Consider the following 25,889-nt stretch of genomic DNA (forward strand, 5'->3'; position numbering starts at 1 on the left):
GCGTGCGGTTACCGCCGCCGCCGGGAGTCAGAATGACCCCCTAAGTCTCAAGCTTGCATTCATACATTTGCTGTAGTTCCCTTGTTGAGTTCTAATTCAGTTTTTCATAACATTCAAGGTCTTAGCTGTCTGCAGGCTTCTTACACATAGCCTGTTTTACACATGATTACAATATCAACTTTATCTGCTGGTTTTATCTCTGTATTTGTGTCTTTCCCAAATGTACCCAGTGCCTCCTACTTTTCTTTTGATATGTTTTCTTTTGTGCAGGTTCTTACAGTCTTCTTCATATGCGTATATTGTTAAAATATATATATTAGTAACCCTGTACTCACCTTGGTATTTTGGTCATCAACATATGATATTTGTGTAACACAATATTTGGCAGTATATATAGTGAGGCTGTATTCCTCAGGGGCTATTGAATTAGCTTAAAAAATAACTGTCTTTGCTGGTTTTGATGTCAAACCCATCCAGAGGAAAAGCTTTGGCCAGCGTGTGATAGTTATGGCAGTATTAGTGAGTGAAAATGAGGTTTTGAGTTTGTTCTTAAAGTGTAGCTTGCATGTAGAATTTTAGATTTCAGTGTTCTACTGCTGCCAATTGAGGTAGCTGATCATCCATTAAGGTCAGAAATACAAAATAAACACGAAAAGTAGCTGTAAAATAGCAGATAGTTGTTACTTGGTGAGCTTGCACCAGACTGTAAAGACAATCTGACCTTTCAGGTTTTATCCTCTCTATTTCTCATCCACTCATTCTTTCTTACTCCATCTCTAGTCCCTCCTCTCTAACGTCTAATATCTTATGTTTTCAGTCTCTCATTCCCTTAGTCCCTTTTCTAATCCTCTCGTTCTATATATCTCCCCATATTTTATCTCTCATCTCTAAACTCTCATCCTTTCAATCTTTAATCTATCATACACCCAATCTCTCATTCTTACATCTCTAATTTTGTATTCTCCCCGGTCTCTCATCCTCTTAATCTTGCATCTCCAATCTCTTATCTCTAGGATTCCATTCTCTCAACCACTGACCCTCTCAATCACCCATCACTATTCCCTCATCTTCAATCTCTAATGTCTCATCCTCTCAGTGTCTAATGACTCATCTAAAAGTGTTCATCCTCTCACCCTCTCATCTTTCAAGCTCTCATCTCTGATATTTCATATCTAATCTGTTTTCTTTCATCTCAAATTTCTCATCCTCTCAGTATCTCATCTTTGAAATTTGCAATCTCATACTCTCAGTCTTTTATCTCTAATCTCTTACCACCTCCATCTAATCTCTACTCTCCTAACCTCTCAGTCTCTCATCTATCATTCTGTCATTTCTCCTCTCAATCTTGCACCTCACATATTTTTTCACTAATGTCTCTCACTCCTAACCTCTTAGTCGCTCAATCTCTCCTCCTCTCCATCTCCTATATCTCATCTCTAACCTCTTATCCTCTCAATATCTCATCTCTAATTTGTCTTCATCACAGTCACTCATCCACTCAATCTCATCTCTCATCCTCTCAATCTCTCATACTCTAAATTGTGTATCACTCATCCATAATCTCTCAATTTAATCTTTCATCCTCTCAATCTCTCATCCTTACAGTCTCAGAACTTTAAGCTCTTAACTGTTGACTCTAAATTATCATTTGCTCAATCTCTTTTCATCTGTCAGTAATGATCTCTTCTCACTCAAACTCTCATTTCTCATTTCTAATATCTCATCTTTAATCTTGCTTCTCTCATCTCCAAACTCTCTCTCATTCTCTCAATCTACCATCCTTGCACCCTTCCATGTCTCGTCCCTAATGACTCATATTCTCAGTATCTCGTCCTTTTAACCCAAACCACTTGTCCTGTCAATCTCTCCTATCTAATTTCACTTCTCAATTTACCACCCTCATAATCTCTTATCTCTATTGCCCTCTCAATTTCTTATCCTCTCAATCTCCCATCCTCTCAGTAGTTCATATTTCATCCTATCCATCTCTTGTGTATTATCTCTAATTCCTCATCTATCATTTCTATTCTCCCATCTCTAAATTATCATCCTCTCAATCTCCCAGTCTTTCATCTCTCACATTTTCTCTCTCATCTCTCAATTTCTCAACTCTGATGTCATATTCTTTCGATCTTTTGTCTTGCTCTCACAGCCCTAACCTCTAACCGTTAATTTCTAATACTCTCATCTTTCAGTTCTCATTCTCTCAATCTTGTCTCTCATTTTCTCAGTTCACTTCCTCTAAATCTCTCATCCTTTCAACATTTAATCTTTCATATTCTCAGTCACTATCTATTCATTGATCTTTCATCTCAAATATCTATTCCTCTTAATACCTAATTTATAATTTTTCATCTTTCAATCTCTCATCTTCTTATTCCGACATCTATGGTCTCTCATCCTCTCAATATGTTGAGCTCTGAAACTCTCATCCTCTCAATCTTTCATCCCTCATCACTAATCTCACATACTCTTGATATATCCTCTCTAACATTGTGTCTCTAACATCTCATCCTCTCAATATTTTCCATCTTAATTTCTCATCTCCCGTCTCTCATCACTCAATACTAGCTCTCTCATTTCTAATCTCTCATCCTCTCAAAATCCTGCCTCCAAATCCTTATCTCTCAACACTATTTCTCATTCTAATATAATAAATAGATGGCTGGGCTGGTTATGAGGAAATTTACATAAAGATCTGAAACTACATTGTACATGGCTCCTTTTTGCGTCAAGGATTGATAAATTGGAGAAAAGAGTTTTCATGATATGAGTTTACTTGGACTAACAACATTGGTTTGAGAGGATTTGTATATATTTGGGCTCTTCTCTTTATTATATGGGTTTTCAAGATTAGTGGATCTGGAGCTACTGGATCACAGAGGGTTGAGCACAAGAGCTTTATTTTGGATTCAACTCAACAATGGTGCAAGCAGTAGTGACCCACACTTCTTTTTACATTTATGACACTATTTCTCATTCTCTTGATCTTTTTTCATCTAAATCTCTCATCAATCATCTGTCATCTCTTATCACTAAACCTCTCTTCTCTAATCTTTAATTTATTTTCTCTCATCTCTAGTTTCTCATCCTCTCAGTCTTGGATCCTTTGAAACTCTCATGTCCAATCGCTAATTACTCATATTCTCAATATTTCCTCCTCTCAATCTCTCCTCCTCTTAATCTCTCTTCATCTCACACTCATTTTCTCAATCTCTAATCTCCCAGCCCATCAATCACGCATCTTAAATCTTTCATCCTCTTTGTTTTTCATAATTCATTGCCTCAATTTTCATCCATTCATATCTTATCCATTTAATCTCTCTTCTCAAGTCTCTCATGTTCCAAATCTCTCATGATCCCAATCTCTAAACTCTAATCTCTCATACTCTAAGTATGTCATCCTTTTAATCTCTCATCCACCCAATCTTCCCTCTCTCACCCCTAGTCTCTCATCCTCTCAGTCTCTCATCCCCTTAATCTTTCATGTTTCAACCCTAGCCATTCATCTTCTCAGTATTTTATCCTCTCAGTCTTTTATATCTCATCTCCAGTCCCTCATCCTCATAATCCGAGGTCTCTCATTTGTAATTTCTCAACTGTAATCTCTCGTCCCAAAACCTGTCATTCTCTCCATAGCTCATACTCTCAGTCTTTCATATTTTACCACTCATCTCTTAAAACCTCATCTCTCAACTCTAATCTCTCATTCTCTTATCATCTCAATTTCTCATTCTCACATTTCTAATCCTCTTAATCTCTCATCATTTTAGTATCTACTTTCTCATCCTCTCAATCTCTCATCCTCTCAGTATCTAATCTCTCACCTTCTCAATTTCTCAACCTCTCAATTTCTCCTTTCTCATTTCTGCATCCCCCTCTCAATAATTCATCACTAAAACTCTCACCCTCTCTTTCGCTGATCATTTCAGTATGTTATCTCACATCATCTAAAATTCTTCTTCTCCATCTCCCAATATCTCATCTCTAATCTCTCATTTTCACAATATCTCATCTTCTCTATATCCTATCTCTAATGTCTCATCCTCTCAAACTCCCACCCTCTTAATCTCTTATCTTTTCAATCTTTCATGTCACATTTCAAATCTCTAGTTTTCTCACTCTCTCATCTTCAATTTATTATTGCTAATCTTCTCAATCACTCAACATCTCAATCTCGCATCTCTCACAATTTATCACTCAACTCTTAATCCCCATCTCTAATCTCCAGTCCTCTTAATCTCTCATTCCCTAATTATTTAATCTCTCTTCATCTCAATCTTTTATCTCTGTTTTCTAATCTCAATCACTAATCCTCTCAATCTTTCATCTCTCACCCCTAAACTGTCATCCTCTCAATCCCCAATCATCTCTCTACCCTCTAATCTCTATTTCTCGCAATCTCTCACCTCTCATCCCTAATCATTACTCTATAAAATCTGATCTTTCATCCCCACAATTTGGCATATCTAATCTCTAATCCATCGCCCTCTCAATTACTCTTCTTCTGAATCTCTCATATCTCCTCTCTACTCTCTGTACAATAAACTCTTGTGAGTTAAAACTCTCCTCTCATGTTTCCAGACACTCATCCTCTCCATATTAGCAGCATGTGAAAACCACATAATTTGTTTTTGCATAATAATGTCAAATATGGGGAAAAGTAATCAAAGGCACATGTAATCACACGAAATGCAAATTTGTAATTTAGCACTGTATTTTAGCGTGAAATTCATCCTTGTGTCAATTTGTGGCACAGAGACAGATTTTGGATTAAAAAAAACACAAAACACATTTTCAGTGAACAATCACCACTCACATTCCAGATGTTCAAGTTGTTCATGTGCAATTTTGCTGCAAACAGGTGTGCAATTTTGGGATGTGGTGTAATTGGGGACTTTTGGGACTTTTGCTTAACAAGCACAGCACAAAATGCCCGAAATTAAGTGAATTAAGATGGCAGAATTTACGCTTGTGCAATTCTCATTCTCTTAATCTGTCATCGTCTCATACTGTCACTGTCTCAGCCTCTCATCTGAGCTATCTCTCATTCTATCAGTGTCTCATCTCTTCTGTAATCTCCTATCTGCTCAAACTATCACCCTCTTGTCTCACATCTTTTCTTTCTGATCAGTCATCTGCCTCGCGCTCAATCTCACATCTTCTATCTCAAGTTTCTCATCCTCTCAATATGCCATCTTCTAATGCACGAAACTCTATTCTCTCATTCTCAGAGCCTTTCACCGCTCATCTCTAATGTTTAATTGTTGCAGGCTCTCATCTCTTATTTTTCATATCTTATCTGCTGTCTCTAACCTATCAGCCTCTCAGTATCTTTTCATCTCAATCGGTCATTTTTCATCACTCATCTCTCCATCCTTTCTTCACTAATCCCCCATCCTCTTAGACTCTTATCCTCTCAACCTCAATTCTCTAATTTCTCATCTTTGGTCACTAATCTCCCAACCTCTCAATCTCTCATTTCCCATCTCTAATCACTCATGCCATCAATCTCTCATTCTATCATCACTCAGTCTCTCATTTTCCATCCTTCATCCTTCTCTAATCACTCATGCCATCAATCTCTCATTCTGTCATCACTCAGTCTCTCGTTTCCATCCTTTCAGTCTCTCATTTTATTAATCTCTCCTCCTCTCAGTATCTAAAGTCTTTTTTCTAATTTCATATGGCCAGTCTCTCATGCTCTTATTCTCTCATCTTCTCAACCTCTTATAATTCTAATAATGTCTCATATCTACTCTCTTGTCTTCTTAGTCGCTCATCATCTCATCTCATCAGATTTCTAATCTTTAATCCTCAACCTCTCATCTCTAATCTGTCACTTCCTTAATCTCTCATTCTCTCAATCTTTTATCTCTAATTTCTCTATGTCTATCCCAATCTCTCAATCTCAAGCTGCAGGTGCAGTATAGCATTTGTAACTGGGTTTACACAAACGTGGTGGATATGGAGTGTTCTTGCTTTGGCATGTGCATAGCATTAGGGAAACGGTAATGGATTGGTGACAGAAATGGACTCTAAGTTGACCCTATATTTGCCAAATGTGCCACAATGAAGGAGGCACGACTGAACTGTAAATGGACTGGGGGGTCCATTTCAGTCTCATGATAGTCTTACATCCCCCTCTTATTTTCTCAGGCAACAGATGCCAATTTAGAGGAGAGGCATGCAAGTCCTCCCACTCCCTATCTTAAGCGCCCATTCACAAATCTGCCTCTTTAGTGCACTGAAAGTGAAAGTTAGGAAGGACAAGAGATATGGGGAGGCATGCCTAGAGCCTAGAGAGGAGAAGACTTCCCCACCTTCCACATCCTGGTTATAATGGGTGGAAGACTGTAATTGTAATTGCAGTTATATAGTGCTCACTACCCCTGAAGAGTCATTGAAACACTACGCCAGGAAACACGCTCCTCCAGAACCCAAGGTTAGTGGTTAGTCCAGCACTATTTTGGTATTGTTGATTAAAGGGATTCATCTTGTGCACTCAAGCAAACCATTCCATATATTTACTCCAGTTTCTTTGTGATGGGTTAAATTAAAGAGTTAGGTGTGAGAGTTATGAGGTGTGGAACGGGGTAAAAGATGGGCTAAAGGAGAGTAGTTTTTTTTAGGTGGAAGGGGTATGACTTTCAAAGGAAAGGTTGTCATCTTTGAAATGGTTTGTAGGCTGTATGCAGAAATGCATTATTAGAGATTTGAGCAAACATGCATGTGACTTAAAGAAGGTTTGGTTCTGTGAGAAGGCATGCAGAGGATGGCTACGAGGAGAGGGCCATGTGAAAGAAACTGGAGAGGTGATAATCTGAAATTTTTAAGTAAATGAGAGTTTTTTCATGTCGAACTTCAGGAATGTAGAGGTCTACATTATACATGCAGGTAAGATATCCCAATAACCAATGCCAACAGTATACCAATTTATTTTGTAGGAAAGTCATAGGCCCTCATTCTGACCCTGGCGGTCGGCGGAGAGACGGCGGTCGGACCGCGAACAGACCGGCGGTATTAAAAATGGCATTCTGACCGCGGCGGTCCCCGCCGCGACCGACCGCTACTTCTCCACTCCGACCGCCGCGGCGGTCATGACCGCGGGGCTGGAGTTTGCGCACTCCGGCCCGGCGGTCGTCCCAAGACCGCCAAGGGTATTATGACCCTGCCTACCGCCGCGGTTTCTTGCGGGCGGGAACCGCCGTGCGAACCATGGCGGTAAGCACTATCGGGGCCAGGGAATTCCTTCCCTGGCACTGATAGGGGTCTCCCCCACCCCCCACTATCCACCCGAGTCCTCCCCCCACACCCTCCACCCCCCTGCCACCCCCCAGAGGTGGTACGAACCCCCTCCCCACCCCCACCCCGACATGCACATACATGTACCCCGACATGCACACACCCCCAACATGCACATATACACACCCCCTACACACACATACACAACGGGGACACATACCCGCACACATACATGCCGACATGCGCACCTGCCGAACAGCACACATTACCCATAGACACAGCAGCACCCCCCGCCCGCATACACGCACTCACACACCCCCTCTACACACTCACACGCACACCCCCATGCACGCCCACATCACACAACACCCCCCCACCCCCTCCCCTCACGGACGATCAACTTACCTTGTGCGTTGGTCCTCCGGGAGGCGACGGGAGCCATAGGGACGTGACCGCCAACAGAAGACCGCCAACAGAAGACCGCCACACAGAAATGTGGGTCGTAATTCTGTGGGCGGTGTTCTGCTGGCGTGGCGGTGGAGGTTGACCAGTCTCCACTTTCCCGCCGACCGCCAGTGTGGCTGCTGGCGGTTTTCCGGCGGAACGCTCCCAGCGGTCAGAATGCGCACAGCGGCACACCGCCGCGGTCGGCGGTCTTCACCGCGGCGGTAACTCAGCGGTCTTGCGAAAAGACCGCCAAGGTCAGAATGAGGGCCATAGTATCCAACATTGTACAAGATACTAGTAATTCAAGAATATGGCCCTCATTCTGACTTTGGCGGGCGGCGGAGGCCGCCCGCCAAAGTCCCGCCGGCAGAATACCGCTGCGCGGTCAAAAGACCGCAGCGGTTATTCTGGGTTTCCCGCTGGGCTGGCGGGCGACCGCCAGAAGGCCGCCCGCCAGCCCAGCGGGAAACACCCTTCCATGAGGATGCCGGCTCCGAATGGAGCCGGCGGAGTGGAAGGGGTGCGACGGGTGCAGTAGCACCCGTCGCGATTTTCAGTGTCTGCATGGCAGACACTGAAAATCTTGGTGGGGCCCTGTTACGGGGGCACCTGCAGTGCCCATGCCATTGGCATGGGCACTGCAGGGGCCCCCAGGGGCCCCACGACACCCCATACCGCCATCCTCTTCCTGGCAGCCAAAACCGCCAGGAAAAGGATGGCGGTAGGGGGCTCGGAATCCCCATGGCGGCGCAACAAGCTGCGCCGCCATGGAGGATTCCCCAGGGCAGCGGAGAACCGGCGGTACACCGCCGGTTTTCCGTTTCTGACCGCGGCTGTACCGCCGCGGTCAGAATGCCCAAGGGAGCACCGCCAGCCTGTTGGCGGTGCTCCCGCGGTCGCCTATGTCTTTCAACTATTAACATCAGAAGAAATGTCAGTATATCCCCTTGTTGCCCCTGGGCCCTCCACATGTTGTATGCGTCCCATAAGGCAAGGTGTACTTCACTGTCCCTATGATAATTAAGAGTGTCACAACCTTGAAAGGTGGAAAACAGTGGCTTGGTGAGGCCCACATGTATGTAATAAAGAGTCCCCAGGTGCAGTGTTCCTATTGCAGATGGGAGAGTATCCATTCCACAGCTGCCCTTCTCGAAAGACATCTCACTCTGGAATGGATCTTAAACTACAATCCTTGAGAAAGATTTATTTTGGGGGGACATACTCCCCCCTCCCAGAATGATTCCTGCCAAGAGATTGTGGCCCTGCCTCAGTGTCTGGGAAGGAATCCTTCTCAGAGGACCAGCAATGGAGAAGAAAAGTCTCCCATTTCCATCTGCATCTCTCCTGCCTGTGGCCAAGCAGGAAGCCTGTGGCCTACTGTGGTGTGGTTTACTTCAGGGTCAGGTTGACGACAATTCACCAGTAAGTTCTCCCAGCTGAAGAGAAAAACTGTACCAGGCAACTTGGGGTGAGTCAGACCCCCTTTGGCATGCCGGCGCCGCATAACTCAAGGGGAGGGGCAGGGGGGACGGAGAGAATGTGAAAGCTCACTGTGAGGAATAAGAGTGGAGAGAGCTGGAGTCTTGAAGCACAACAGAAGCAACTGACTCCAGCCCTGGAGAAGTGCATGGGATCTCGGAAGGGATTCCCCATGTATGACTTATGCTCAGACTCACAGGAGCCCATAGAAGTCATGGTGCAGATGGTGAGGGTGCAATCATACAGGGAGGGGGAGCTGAAAGGCACAAGTACATCCCTATTGGGAAAGTTAAACCTTTGCCATAATGGCAACACTGCTATCCAGAATGTGATGGGGGAGAGCTGCATTTAGGAACTTTCAAGTAAAAAAGAGGCCAATGCCTTTCAATTGGTTGTTAATTTTACCTGCTTTGAGGATGCATAGATTGTCTCACTCTAAGATATAGAAATGCCCCAAGAATGATCTAGACCTACAACTATGGAAGACACTTAGAGGTGAAGTGGCCCAGAAAAAACACTGTGAAGCACCATCATATGTAGGCAAACTCATGTGTGGGAGAGCCAACTGCAGTGCGGGGAAGTGAAGAATGACCACTGAGATGTTGTAGTATACAGTCCCATCAGCAGAGAGCAGCATACAGGCATAAGCTAGGTAGATCTTGGCAATAAGATGATGGAGACAGCTTGCAGATGTCCAGTTCTTCAAGGCATACTTGTCAAAGGAAGTATTTCCAAAATATGTTGATCCAGTATCTTTGGCCAAATTCCACATATTGAACAACCACCTGATATGGCCATTGGGATGATGTTGCTGGTATCTTAGTATTCTGGCAATGCATCCCTCTTACCCCTCTACCACATATTTCCCCCTCCTTTTGCCCAGAATACTTTTGTGCCTAATTCACTTCTCTTAATCTTTTCTATCACCATCTTGCTATCACATCTCAGCTTCCTTTGGTATCTGCCCTAAATCCCACATCTTGAACCCCCCAATACAATGAGTACATCTCATTTCTTGACACAGGACCCGCTTCCCTCACCCCAGGGTCTTCTACTAGGTTTTGCCCACCCAATCTTCCTTACTTACATAGCTACACCCCAACACCTACCATTTTTCTCAACCTGACCTATTTTAATTTGTGTCTCCTTGCTCAAAGCCTGTCCCTGGTACCCAAGCACCATCTCTTCTTGAGGTGGGACAGAACCCATGTTTGCTATACATGCGGCATCCCCTAACATCCTCTGAAACGGATGAATTCCATTAGGGGACTTCATGTGGGGACTTTATAGTTAATTTGTATTAATAATTTGAGTTCTCTCTTAGTGCAGGTCACTTTGTAGTCATTTATCTTGACAGCATAATACGCTTGTCAATGAATTAAGAAAATTGAATAAATGTGATTGAATAAATAAAAATGATGAAAAACATGATCAACGATGTGACGAAAAGCCTGTCGAAAACAGAAGGCAATCACAAATAATTTAATATAGGTATTATGCAAAATGTGCATAATTCTTTTCACATAATTATGTTAAAAAGCTCAAAAGAAGAACTGCCACAAAGAACAGCCACTGGCGTTCTGGATGTTTGCGCTGTTCCCGCACTATGGTGCATATTTACAAGCCCCTAGCACCTACTCGCAGCTCTCTAGTGACACTTTTTTTATGCTAAGGCAGCGTCAAGGACGCCTTTTCCCTGTACCAGATTTGCAAAGTGGGGCAATGCAAGTATTTCACAATTTTGTAATCCCTTGTGCCACATTATGCCTGCACCAGGCAAAAGGTATGCAAGGGGGGGAGTACCCCCATGAGGAGGCCCAGAAAAATGGTTCAGTGAAATTTACAAGAGTTCACTGCTCAATTTTTCCCATCATTTTTACGCCTGCCCAAGGAAGGCGTTACAGAGACATTCCCATTGTTTCCAATGTGCCTCCCCACTCATTGCTGGACTAGTGCCATCATTTTTGGTGCTAGTTGACCAATGCACCACAAAAGCGTCAAAAATGTTGACGCTATTGTGCTAATGTGCACCATGGTTCTCCGCACTGTAAATATGATGCTACTATGGTAACGTTAGGGGGGCTCAAAAAAGGGGGTTCATCATAGCTGATAAGCCACTTTCTTGTAAATATGCTACTAGATCTTGCCATGAATGGCAGTGTAATTATGTGACATGGCGTAATGGCATAATTCCAGGAATTTCGCATAGCAATAGTACCTTGAAATTACCTGAATTACCCGGGCGTAATTTCAGTTTCGCACAGGGTTTCATGCACTGTCATTATCCAATTAATCTAAGTTGAATGCGTTTAATTCCATTTTGTTTTAAAAGGTCCAAATGTCTTTTAAGGTAACAAAAATGATGGGAAACGGCTGAGTTAGGCAGCACCTGAACAACTTTAGCATAGAGTTAGGCAGAACTGCTTTTCACTATCCAGGTGCCGAAATGCAAATGTATGTCAGCTCCATAGACTGTTTAAACATCTGATAATGTGGACCATTTTTAAAATGTTCAGCTGTGGGAGTCCTGAACACTCTTGTTTCCTTTTGAAGTATACTCACCTCGTTCACCCTTGGCACCCTTCAGTCCATCTCTGCCATCTTTGCCTGGAATGCCTGGAATTCCTGGTAAACCAGCAGTACCGTAGCTGCACGGACATACATCTGTATCCATCAAGGATGTTGGGATCAAGGTGAGCAGCACCAGGCTTAGTACCAAGGGCTTTGGAAATGGTGTTACCATCTTTTTCTGTGTAAAAGAACCCAACAAAATTAGGTGTGAGGTTAGCAATGAATGTGCATTGCTAAGAGGACATTGAAGGTATAAGATGTCTCAGGGGGAGGCATGAAGTCACAATAAAGTGTGCTGGGTACAAATAGCAAGCACTAATGTAGACATTCAACAAAGCATTAAGAATAGTGCATCTGTGCTTGTGCCATGGCGATTGTTCTGTGCACTGCAGAAGTAAAATAACTTTGCTATGGAGAAAGGAGGTATCATTGACAACCATATTTCCTATCATTAGTTCTTTGACTGGTAAATGAGCTCAATTTTGCATAGCTAAGGAGAGCAAAGTAAAATCTTCAACGTAAAGGACAATTTCCGTAATGGCTGAATCAAATCCATGTGATTATAACATTTTCTAAGTGCACGTGGTGGTATTGTGCACCCCCTGCATGTGAACCTCTCTTTTTGGCTATGTGTGAAAGAAGTAACAATATTGTAATAATATATATACATATAAATGTATATATATATATATATATATATATATATATATATATATGGCATTTATATAGGGCAGACCAATCCAAGAGGCAGGGAAGTGCTGTACAGGCTAAACTAAAAGCATGCGGTCAACAAGTGCTAGGAGAGGTAGCTGGTTGTGGATTGTTTAGCCATTGTGATGTAGTGTTCTGTAAAGAGGCGTTTCGTCAACTTTTTCCTGAATTTATAAGGGTTAAAGGGATGTTGGTCCAGATCCTAGGTTCATGTATGGAAAAGGCCTGTGTCCGTTTATCTCTATTTTTTCCTCTGGGCAACTCTTTGCCTTTCTTTTTCTAAGAGTCCTTTTTACCTTTTATTTTTATTTGAGTTCCTCCTTGACCCTTCCCTTTGCGTCCCCATCTCTTTAATCTGTTTCTTTTACCATTTCTCATCTTATGGATCCATTTTCACCCATTTTCTTTCCACACATCACCCTTTTACTTTAAATATCTCTTTCACACTTTCTCTTTCTGTTGGTCTTTTTTGCCCTTTCTATTTTGCAGAGTATCTGTTTTCTCTGCATCTCCTTCCTCAATTTTCTTATTGTGTGACTTTATTTCTCCCATACCCTTTCTGCCAGTGTTTTGTATCTTTTCTATTTCAACTCATTTCTTTTATTCTTTCCTTTTAAGCACTTTCTTTTTATTATTTCTCATTATGTTGGTCTCCTATCCTTTCTTTTTCACATGGTCTCACATACCTTTAAACTTTTTATGCATTTCTCCTTAATCATTTCCCTTTCTGCAGGTGCCTTTCAGCATTTGTCTTTTGGGCTTTCTTTTTGCTCCTAATTGGGGCCTCCCACTTCACTCCACATCCCTTCTCGACTTATCCAACCTAGCAAACAACACACCAATATCAATTGCCTGTTCCTAGGAAAAATATTTGAACTGTGATAATGCAACTTTCTAGGTTCATGGAGGAAACTTGATACCAGACTAACAATTTTGTTTCAGACCCATCTGAAGCACAGAGTGAGCCATCATAATCATTTGGGATGACAAAATGCACAGAAGAGAAGAATAGAGTGGCTGTCCTTTTTCTTCTGTACCTATCAGTGGATTGACACTGTCCATCACCACATGCTACTATAAAGACTCTATTTATCTCAAAGTATTCAAAAAGTGCTCTATAAAGGATTGCTTCTTACCTCAGAGACAGACAGCGCCTCGTATACCTACCTCCTGTCACATCAGATACTCACACTCAAAACTGTGACATGCCTCATTCTTTACTATTCAATAACTACCTTTCTTCCTTATCATATCTGTTTGGATCATTCAACCTCGCTCATTACAACTATGAATGTGACATTCCAATCATATTAAAATAGGATGGCCAGGAAGACCTCTACAATTCAAAACTTGACAACAGCCTTTGCTCTATAAATATACAGCAGATGAGTAATCCCGTAGAGCTCAATACCGCAAAGGCAGAGATCATGACCTACGGACAATGGCAAAAATGCACAAATACTGCCATATGGCCCAAGAAACCTGAGGCCTCTCCAACAATATCCAAGGAAGTAAGAAACCTCAGGGCCCCGGATCAAGACCTGTCTTTGATTCCACATTTTAATGAATCCACAAGAAGCACCTTCCACCCAATGAAAATACTGCATCACATCTTCCTGTTCACTGGATACCCACAAAAGCTACACTCTATTATCACACTTATAATCTCGAAGCTTGACCACACCAACAACCTATTACTTGGTGCCCCCAGGTTCATCATGAGCAACATTTAATACATCCTAAATGCTTCTGCAAGACACCTTTTCCACCTATGACCAAAAGAATGCATGACCCTCTTCAGCTAAAAAAGCAATGTTTAAGGTACCTTGCATTGTCCAGAGAGACTCCCAATGAAAAGTACCAGTATACCTCCAAGTTAAATTCATGCTATACCAACTAAATAGGAAGCCAGGCTTGCACAACTGATCATAACACCTCTTTACTACCAGAAATCCCTACGAGGCAGCGCTTTCTTAGGACAAACAGACAAGTTCTAGAACTCACTACCAAACAATAGTTGAAGCATTCTGGAGGCTATACACATCAGAAGAGAGATGAAAACATGACTATTTACGAGACAACTAAATCATCACGCAACCCTGTGATTGAACCAGAAACATGATTCGCACCATAATAATTGCACATTCAAATACAGTCTATGCTCTACAGATATGGAACAGCACAACCAGCACACAGCTTCTCATGTCCTGGTAAATTATGAGGGACTGGCCTATGTCTAGTCTAGGTATTATGCAGAAATGGCAATCGAATATATAACCCTCCTAATCTGCACTTATACTAATACCATAGCACTCAGTGGATGGGCAGTCGAATGTAGTTCAAACAATAATAGTTCTGGTGTACTGCTTGACCCTCTTACACTCAAAGAAGACAGGAATGATATGTCATGTCCATTACCCATTACAGTACCAGATCATACCAATAAATCACATACTAGGTACTGAACAGCCGTGGAGTAACTGAAGCAATCTGCCATATAGTGCTGCCCAAAGGAGGACTGTAATTTAGTACACCATTGCAAGTACCATCTAGCTTCATACTATGCCTATGGGATGATAGTAACAACGTCCACCCCTGCCTACACACACGCACAAAAATCGGGGGCACCCTTACAGACATGCTCTCCCTGGTTCGCTCTATCGCACCCACGCTTTCCCTACCCCACACCTAGGTCTGGGTATTGCTGCCTTAGACCCCTACAGGTGCCATACTTCAGAAGGTGCTCTCACAAGTAGTGTAGAGGTACTTGTCACGGGTCAGTACCCGATGATTCAAAACGTGTAGGTGTCCCTGGCAGGCATTGGTACCTGCAGCAGACATACACACACAGGCAAACACACGGACGACAATACTGCAAACTGGGTAAACGCGCAAAAAACAGCAACAGAATAAAAATGTTAACAAAACACGAATGAGATGTTTCAATATGTCCCAATCAAAGATTAACTTTGCACACTGTTTAATTTCTGGAAAAAACTTTATAGTTTCCAAACCATTTATGTATACTTCCCTAGAATCCGGCATTTTGAAAATGTATTTTAATTATTTAGCGCATCTAAAGTGGCATCTTCTTACATCTCGTTCTTACAAAATCAAATTTAACATACCCTTGCTGTGCAATTTAGTGTCAAAATCAGTTCTTAAATAGCCTACGCCTTCCGACATATAAACGCTGCACACGTGTACAAAGAATGTCCTCCCAGGATGAGGTTTTGATCGTAAGTTCTGCAACAGGAATGTAAGGTGCCACACAATGTCTTTGGACTGAGGCCGTATTGGAAGCAAAGGCAAGTGGTGTTCACATGACCACCTCCCAACCTATATGGAAGTATTGCTGCTTGTAGTTACGTGGGGAACCAGAGGAAATTTTCCACATTTCCACACAGACCAAACTAATTGGCCGGATGTCCCACAGAATATCACCCACTCAAAACACATACTCTGTCACCCTTCCAACTGGAACAAAGTGTTGCAGTTTCTTATAGGCTACCAGGTCCATTTAAGGTCGTATGAGGCAGATATATGGAAAATACTCATTGTTACATGCAGCATTCTTACATACAACAGATTATTATGTACACATTTTCTGTACCTAACCACATGTATGAACCTAGTCCCTATATTCACCTTCAAGGTTTGTAGATGTGGACTTAAGAATAGTAACTCTACTTCCTTTAATGCACTTACCGTTCGATATTTAAGTCCTCAATATATTGGCTCTGATATTAAGGTATCACAATATTGTTGTACTTGATATTCCAAACTACAGCCTTACTAGGGAGTCCTGATTACAAACCGAATACTATGTCCACATGAAAGACTCACACAAAAGAAAGGAGTCATCACCCTACCTCTGACCTTCCTGTGGTGCTCATCTCTCCGTCTCTGTCCGCAACAGCCAGTGCCACCAACACTCAATTCCTAGTTGGGGACACACAGTTGTTTAAACTAGACAATCAACCAGTATCTGAGGATGGCTCAGATGTGCAACTTACTGTTATAAGTGTATCTCGGCTAATATTGTTTGTGGATGTAGAAAAGGACAACCACCTTTGTCTTCTTTGCTTCAGTCTGAAGTTGGGGTATCCATAAGCAGCTGGAAGACACTGTGAAACCCCAGCAGATGAGGAAATGCAGGGCCATCGCCCACCACGCAGTCTCCCTGTCCTCAGCGTTTCTGTCTTTCTGGGGCTCCAGCCAAGTTTCAGATCCTACTTCTTAGAGATTTGCCAATCTTATGACCTTCTCGGCTGCTGAGTAAGACATAAACACAGTCCAGCCCAAAAACTGCACTTCTCTTTGCCTCCCCAGGCTTTTCTTGCTTCTTCTTTTTCATAGTAGACCACAACATTTACTGTGAGACAGTGTTAAAACAGACCTTTTGGGGGTGCTCACTGCCTGGTTAGGTGAACCCCACAAAGCAATCAAGGTGTGTTGTAAACCCAATAGTGGAGCATGAAGAGCGAAAGAGATGTGCCCTTAGTACTGATGCAACCAGTGCTGTGTTCGGATAGAAGACAGGATGATATCTGGAAAAGAATTTGGTATTACAGAATAATATACAGAATATTACATGCCCATTGGCAATATCAGAATTCCACATTCTCCTAGTCTACAAAAACTTGGTGGTGTGCTCTGTAACCAAATGTGCTCTGGGGAAGAAAGTCAACTCCCAGCTTCGCCATCAACCAGTGCTAATGACTTTATTGGTAAGAGAGTTTCAATAAAACTGGACATAAATTCCAACCGTAAGATATCTAAATGAAGATTTACAAAGAAGTCACACAACGCAGTGTAGGAACCAAAGTTGCAGTGTTAAATTGAGTGACAGGCAGAGGGCAGGGCAGCTACTAACAGAGGGCACTTCACCTCTCTTCCCTAGTACTGGTGCACAATCAGGTTGCCTAGTGTTTGCACCATAGTGCATGGGTGTGTGAGTGATAGTTACCATAGGCTTTATACTGGTATGGTATCCTTCCAGTACAAAATACAATTGTTAATCAAAATATTGTAGTGGGAAAACTTTTACCACTTGGGATATGTACTGTACAGAGCAGCACACATACAAAGTCAGAAAAGTTTGGAGAACACAAATTCTAATTAACACCAGCCTCAAAGGAAGTTATTTTTTTCGGCGCAAAACCCTGTCTACAAATGTTACTAAATAGGATGTTGTGTCAAAAACCATGGGTGGTTGCTTGGGAATGCCTATGTAACACCAATTACACGGCCCCTTGACCCAAAGCAATGCAAAGCAGCGCAGCACACCACATCACACCACTTTGTGTTACTTTAGGGCTACTTTCCAGCACAAATAAAGTTTTGTTTTGGAGAGTAAATCCCAAATAAATATTTTGGACCACTTTACATCACTTTTGTGATGTAAACCAGTAGCAATCTTTTAGCAAACCTGCACCCTAAGGCCGTATTAAACTTAGGGCACACTGTCCCTGTTTACAGTCCTGGACACAAACAGTGACAGTGTACACTATTACAAATAAAGGGTTGTCCCTAGGGCAGCTGTAACGTCTGCTGCCGTGGGGGCAGTGTTTTAGTGAAAGATGGGATGCTTGGTTGAAGCAGCCGGTCTGCCTTTCACAGTATAGGCAGGACCAGCCTGCACTTTCAAATGGGACAGACATCCCCCAGTAGGTGGGTGCCGTGGGACGTCAATGGGGGGACCTATAACTCCTACAGAGATCTGCCATCAAGGTTGCGCTGACTGTGGGTCAAAACTTTGTGGCACATAGTGCAACTCCTGACAGTTCTTTTTGCCTACGTGTCCGCATCCATGATATATACTGGGGAAAAGCAAAGGGTTTCCCGGATTTGCTTGTGGCTAGGCTCCAATGCAAAGGAAGTAACACGTCCTTAGGTAGGGCTGGCACTAAATATGCAGCAGTACTGTCAGTATTACAGAAAGGGCCGCACAAGTGACTGCAGCTCCATGCGTAACACAACAGAGCCCAGGTGGGCAGAAAAAAACTGTCACACGTGCCCATTGGGCTGCCGGGGCACTGTCTTTAATGCTGCCCAGCTTGAAAAACACTTCCATTTGCTGCTCTTTCCTTTCAGCCATTTCACTGCCACAAACAGAGACTCCTTAAAAGCCAATAAAAGTTGTACAGAGGAATATCCCTGAAATAAAAGGTGTGCTCTCACCAATGTCTTACAGACCTGAGTCATCACATGTGCACTACCATGGAAGTCTGCTATGTCAAAGGGTGAACTGTTGATGCTGAAGGGTAAACCATACTTGAAGTCTGCCCTCCAGCTTCACCATCCAGGCCTCCATGAGGTTGGCCATGAGTCTGGTTTATCATGGCATCTTCGCCTATAAACCCTGGGGTCTTTCTTAATGGGATCTTTTAGCTCAGCCCAGAGCCCTGTGCCTGTTTTAATGCACCTGCACTGTGTGAAGTAAACTCATTTAACATTTCTCTGAGTTTGTGGTATATTTTAGACAGTACAGCTTAGAAACAGTAAGATACAACCTTGTTACCTGTTTCCGAGCTATACTGTCTGAAAGTCTAGCTTAGAGAAATACTGAGTTAAATGAATTTACTTTCCTCGCTGCCGGCAGATAAAACATGTGCTCGGCCCTGCGCGGAGCCAGCAGAGCCCGCCATGATACGGTCCCAGAATATCTCAATACTAAGCTCAGATTTATGATCCCTGCAAGCTAGGGCCACAGACAAAATGCACGCCCTGGTACTAGGGCGAATAGATTTTTAAAACCAAAAACCCGGACATGCTACATACACGGACGTAGAGCTACACACTGGCAGTAATAACACAGTGGTTCCACAAATACCACGTATCCACATAGGACCATGGTAATACACAGTTTCAATGACATTACTACACAGACTTCCCTTTTAGATCTAACAATAATATACCTCGTTTACAAATATTAGTGTTTTAATGTTATATACTCAGTAAAAACATCAAAATCAATTTTCCTGTTCAAAAAGGCTGTGTTTCTGGTAATTTGGAGATGCTGTGCTGGCGATACAATTCCTGTATTTGATATTTTTTCCATAAATATGATACTTGCTTTGCATGCTGCAAACCACATGCCCGCCTCTGTGTGTCACAATATTGTGATAAGCGAAGATAGTATAAATGTGCTGTACAACATGTCAAGCTGAGCTGCTACCACTTTTTCTGGACAGAAGGTGAGAAAAGGTAGTAGTGGAGCATACTAAGGGATGCCTTCCTTTGTATCACACTGCATGCAAAAGGGTCTTCAGGAGATAAAAGCATGAGCTTGTTAGCATCTAGTGCTAGTGTTCATGTGAACTTTCCTCAAATACTGGACATGGATTTAATTTTAGTAAAAGTATCAGGGTGTAGGGACAGGAGTTAAAAACATTGGTACTGTCTGGGGGAATCCGGGTGGTCTGGTCACCCTACCTGGGACACAAAGGAGATGACACTTTCCTACAGTGTGCACAGGTGCCACTCTCCACACATAGGAGCTGATTACATTTTTGTGGTCCGAGGACTGCCAAACCTGCGGTGTCGTTCAGACCACTGCACTCCTGGCAGTCCGACTGCCAGATTATGATCCTGGCAGTAAAAACCGCCAGGAAACCGTCGCCACCACCACGATCACAGATCCTGAAGGTTATGGCGTGGTTGAAGTCATGGTCAGCCATGGCGGTGCCGTATTCTGCACTGCCTTGCTGATCACAAATCCACTTTCCACCAGCCTGTTTTTTAATGGTGGGGTTCCCGCCATGAAATGGCTGGCAGAAAGCCAGTGCCAGGGCCACCCCTGCCATCACCCTCAGAATGCACACTGTCTGCAATGCAGACAGTGTGCATTCCAAGGGTGCACGTGTATGATGACATTGTGAGGCCAATGTCGCTGCACTGTTTCCTCCGGGCTGAGCGGTGGAAATGTCGTAATATGACATTTCCCCTGGTCAGCCCAGTGAAAACATCATAATACGAATGGCTGAGGCCATCAGCTTGACTGCAGCCTTATCCCCACGGGTTTGGCGGTCGGACCACCAAACTCAGAATCAGCCCCTAAGACTGAGGAGGAGGAAAATGGTGGATCACCACAGTGTTCACTGGAGAGTTGCCCCAAGTGGTCTAAATATTTGCTGCCGCAGTAATTAACTGCTGTTTTAGGCCATATTTTGGCTGTAGTAACTTAAGAGATGCAGTTTGCAATGGCCTTACTCTTTTGTAGGTGCATGCACATCTCTCTGTAAATCCTTCCATAGCACTCCCTAAACCTTGTACTTATGAGAAAATAGGAGAGGTTTAGGGAAGAGAAAGGAGGGGAAAAGGTAGGGCTAGGGAGGGTATTTGAAGCAACCTAACTCCACCCACAAAAGATTAAGACCATTCCTCGCCTTGGTGAACCAGCAACCACAATCCTAGTCAGGTTAAGGCACAAGCAAACCCCAAATTAACCTGTACTGAACCCCATTGTAGCCTGGCACAGATCAGTCAGGCTTAATTTAGAGGCAATGTGTAAATAATTTGACCCACACTTCAGGCAGTAAAGCAGTGAAAGCACTACACAGAAAGATCCCATACTAGGTTAGAAAAATATGGGAACATTTAATAAATAAAACAAGACCAAAATGACAAACATTTCACCAGTAGGGCCAGAGTTATGTATTTAATTTTTAAAGAATAAACTGCAATATAGCGTCTAAAAGCATAAAGCGCCAACCTTGGCTATCTGGTCGCGCTGGACCAAGTCAAAGTCAAAAGTTCAGGCCGATCATGATAGAGAGTGGATCAGCTACAGTCCCAGATTATTACGCTGAAGTATTTCCTTCTCAAGTTTTGTGCCAAGAGTCCTGTTTGCATTGGAGAGGGTTGGGAGGTTCAAGGAGAGTGTCCCAGGCGGCAGTCAGCATGGTGCAATGAGCAGGCCAGGTATCACAGACAGGCAGACTGGAGCTTTGCATTGGTGGTCCCCCGTGGGCTGACGATGCTGCTGTGTGAAGAGACTGGCTGGCAGATGAATTTCCAGTGCAAAAGGGCCTGTTCACGTTTGCGAAGAGCCCAAAAACTTGAATTCAAGAGCTTGAGAACCACACACCAAGGGTCCAGCACATGAAAAGGCACCACTTGGGAATCAGGAACTCACTGAATATGGGTCCAGGAACTGTTGTGGAGCCTGTTAAGTCCCTGAGGCTCAGATTGGGAGGCCAGCAGACTAGTCCTTTGAGTCACTCTGGGGTCCTGAGTTCAAGATGGAGTTGCAGGTCCTTCTTCCCCAGGCCAGAGGGCAGAAGGCAGCAGGTCAGCACAGCAGGACAGCAGTTTCTGTACAGCAGCAGTCCAGCATGGTGGCAGTCCATGGAGCAGTACAGCAGTCCTTCTTTTTGGTAGGGTACCCACAGGTCAGTGTACTGAAGAGATGGTGTCTGAGGTCCTTCTTTTATTCACTGGTGTCCTGGTTCTGGAAGGTGGGAGAAGGTTCTATACATTGGTTTGAAGTGCATTTAATTCCTGCCTCGCCTGCTCTGGCTGCATGTTGGCTGATGTGACAATGCAGGGCTGTTAGGCCCTTTGTGTGGAGATAAGTCAAAGACTATTCAAGTGTAAGTGAGGCTAGGCCCGGCTCCTCCCTCCTATCCTGTCAATAATGGCCCATTCATTTACACTGAAGCTCCCGTTGTGTGTTACTGTCTAGGAGGAATACACAAAGCCCAACTGCCAACTACACCCAGCCATGTGAAGGCAGGAAAATGACAACTTTCTAAAAATGGCATTTTTAGACTAATCATTTAAAATCAGATTGCACCATAAATTAGAAATTCAAGCTAGGATTCCAGAGACACCAAGCATAACTAGTTATCTCTCCCCATTTGAAAATGACACTTATAAAATTTAACACGGCAACTCTAATGTTATCCTATGGGAGTGCAGGCCTTGCAGTGGTGAAAAACTAATTTAAGAGTTTTTCAGTACCAGGACATGTAAAACTTAAAAGCACATGCCCAACTTTCTAGATACATTACAGCTGCCCTCATGGCTATCCACTGCATACCCTAGAGGTGATGTATATGCATTAAAAAGGAAGGTTTGGGCCTGACAAAAGGCTTATTTTGCCAGGTCGAAAAGGAAGTTTAAAATTGCACACAAACAGGCTCTGCAATGACAGGCCTGATGCATGTTTAAAGGGCTGCTTAAGTGGGTGGCACAAATGGTGTTGCAGGCCCACTAGTAGCATTTAATTTACATGCCCTGGGTACATGTAGTACGTCTTTACCAGGGACTTTTAAGTGAATTAATTATGCCAATTGGGATATGCCAGCATTACCATGTTTTAAGGAGAGAGCACATGCACTTTAGTACTGGTTAGCTGTGGTAAAATGTGCAGAGGCCTAATGCAGCAAAAACAAGATCTGAAAAAATGGAGGAGAAAGGCAAGAAGTTGAGGAGAAGACCACCCTAAGGCTGACAGGTCTAATGCCATTCCTATTCACAAACTTAATTTCTAAAGTTATTTTAGCCAGAAGGGCCCTAGTCAGTAATAAATGTACTCCAACTCTGAGATAGAGTAAATCCTGTACCACACATGGCAACGACTGGAAATGCAACACCCTCCTCAAAAAATAATAGCAATAGTGACTTAAAATGAAATCCCAAAGGAACTATTGTCAAATGAAGTAAATTAAACTATCTAAAATAAAAGTAATTCAATATTAAAAAATATTTTAAAAAATACATAGGGCCAGGGGTAGCAAGCCTTTTGCGCCTAGCAAACTGCGAAAAACGCAGTTTGCGAGGCGCAAAGGCCTAACGCGATGCACAACCGCAAATTGCGAGTCGGTACAGACTCGCAATTTGAGGCTGCAACTCGCAAATAGGAATGGGTGTTCCCTTCCTATTTGCGACCGCATCGCCATGCAGAGTTGCTTTGGGACCGCGAATGCGGTCGCAAACCAACTCGCAGTTACCATCAACTTGAAGTGGATGGTAACTCATTCCCCTTCCCCTTCCCCTTTGTGAATGCCAATAAAAATATTTTTGCCTACTCTGAAAAAAATGAAACCAAATGGTTTCGGAATTTTTTCTTTTTGCAGCTCGTTTTCCTTTAAGGAAAACGGGCTGCAAAAAGAAAGAAAAAACTGCTTTATTCAAAAAGCAGTCACGGACATGGTGGTCTGCTGTCTCCAGCAGGCCACCATCACTGTGAGTGCCTAGACTCGCTATGGGGTCGCAAACTGCGACCCACCTCATTATTATTCAGGAGGTGGGTCTTTGCGACCCCATAGCGAGTCGCAGAAGGTGTCTGAGACACCTTTCTGCATTTCGTTTTGCGAGTTGCAATTTGCGAGTTGCTGTGACTCGCAAATTGCAAGTCGCAAAAATCTACCTACCTACATCTGGCCCTAAATGTTTTATTTTATCTTATTTTATATTATCAACCTTTTTGAAATTAAAAAAATAATGTCATATAAGTTTTTCATTAAAATGCAATCGAATTGATTTAAATTAACGCTCTACATCACTTTGAATAATTATGAATACATAATATATTTTCATACTTAACGTGGGATTTTTTTACAATTTAAACTCCAGGAAAAAGCATTTCAATGACATTTAATATATTTCAAATTCAAATCCAGTTATTAATGCCATATATTGCATTTTGTTCTACAGATAAAATAAAATAAAATATAATTTCCATTAATATTTAACATAAAGTATGTTGCTACTTTTTTATTTTACCCTATACTTTACAGTAGGGAGATATCTGCCAAATCTCTTTGAATAATTATTATTACATAATACAAATATGTAATCTATTTATTACCAGAGGGGGGAATTATATCAACATTTTTACTTTATAAATTGCAATTACTGGGTGCAAATCTCCCCATTGCAAAGTATATGGAAAATGTAAAAAGTCTATCAAACTTAAACACAATTATTATAAATATTTTAGAAAGTAAATTAATTGTGTTTATTTTCTAATGTAGAACAAAATTAAAACCATGTTACAACACCATTAATTTACTTTTGCATTGTTATTAATTTTAATATATCAAATTAAATAGACATTATTTTTTTAAGATCTAGTATGACCACACATAAAGTAAAAAACTATTTTTAGTATATATATCAAGAATTATTGAATGTGATGTATATAATTAAATAAAAGTAATTTAATTGGGGAAGTGGCTAAGGGGCGCATGGAGACAGCAAATAACAGCCAAACTCCGGCACCAACAGCCCATGGAATTGATCATCCTTGCCCCCTGGGGCCCTATTTGGGGTCGGACAAACACCAGACTACCCGGGAGGCCACTTATTACCTGTAGTGCATACGCACCTTCCGCAACTGCAGGAAACTGCCATGGAGCAGAGTGGGGCCGTGGCATGGCAAGATGGCGAAGACCAATATACACAGAGCCTCCGGCCCCCCAGGAGGGCAGACGGACAGCTGGGTCCCACCCCAACCCATCCATTTAAGGAGAATAAAACCTTTAGGGAAACAAACGTCTGTGACTACACTGCAGCAGAGAGGGTACACAGAAAACTTGGATAGACATTTTGGGAAAGTACTGCTACCTGTCGGATGGCCTAACTGACTAGAACGTGTGCACGAGCAACAGGGAGGTGAGACAGGTGGGGGTGCATGTGCCCAGGACTGGCAACTGAACGGCTGGATTGGGTGCAGCCCTCCCCCTGATCAGGAGACCAACAGGTGCCAGATATCCAGTACCAAGGAACTGGATGTGCCCGGGGCATACATCACTCCCTAGGCAATGCTGCTGTGCCTGTCGGAGGTGGCCCCAGACAATGGAACCCGCTAGAAAAATGTCTCACGAACAAGAAGCCAAAATGTGCCAGGCTGCAGACAGGAGGGGGCGCAATATGGTCGGCCCAAAGCCTAACAAACCCCGACATAAGGACAGCAATGCCCAGGTAGCGGGGAGCACAAAGAATGGTGGTTGGCTAAGGGCTAGAGGCACACACAGCAGCCATACTGACTGTAAATAAAGAGACCAAAACTGCCTTAGAATTAAAAAATTGTGCTGTGGCACAGGGGATGAACATCCTGAGAACTGATCAGCAGAGACTGGGGACCGGAGACCACTTTGGCGCAGACTGAATCCATGATTGCCAAGTCTATGGCCCGCATACATGCATTAGAACTGGAAGTAGTTAAGCTAATGAACAAAATCAATGATGCTGAGGGAAGATCCTGACACAAAAACGCCTGGCTGGTGGGTGTCCCTGAAACGGTGGAAGGCCCAAGCCTGGAATTATTCCTAGAAGTGTGGTTATCCTTGGTGGTGTTGGAGGGGAAAACCTCAAAATAGTTTACTGTTATGAGAGCACATGGAGTCCACAGGGACCTTCGGTGCCTGGGGCACCGCCAAGGTTCACGGTCACCAGACTTACGTTTACAGGACCGGGATGCCATC

General features: G+C 43.1%; 1 protein-coding gene across 4 annotated transcripts in view; it reads right to left on the reverse strand.

Annotated features, from left to right (window-relative positions):
* The window catches only part of C1QC (complement C1q C chain), a 30,992-nt gene extending 14,277 nt beyond the window's left edge, over nucleotides 1-16,715 (reverse strand). The window contains exons 1-3 of one of the 4 annotated variants that reach the window (XM_069240093.1): nucleotides 16,470-16,711; nucleotides 16,326-16,395; nucleotides 11,734-11,920 (exon numbers count right to left, since the gene is read on the reverse strand). In XM_069240093.1, coding sequence (XP_069096194.1) covers nucleotides 11,734-11,920; nucleotides 16,326-16,349 — 211 coding nt within the window. In that variant the 5' untranslated portion in view covers nucleotides 16,350-16,395; nucleotides 16,470-16,711. Of the gene's footprint in view, nucleotides 1-11,733; nucleotides 11,921-16,325; nucleotides 16,396-16,469 lie in introns of all 4 variants that reach the window. The other 3 variants (XM_069240094.1, XM_069240092.1, XM_069240095.1) reach the window with 3 other exon arrangements.
* Between the last annotated feature and the right edge of the window lie 9,174 nt (nucleotides 16,716-25,889).

Source organism: Pleurodeles waltl, chromosome 6 (assembly GCF_031143425.1).
Source record: "Pleurodeles waltl isolate 20211129_DDA chromosome 6, aPleWal1.hap1.20221129, whole genome shotgun sequence".
NCBI classification, from domain to species: domain Eukaryota; kingdom Metazoa; phylum Chordata; class Amphibia; order Caudata; family Salamandridae; genus Pleurodeles; species Pleurodeles waltl.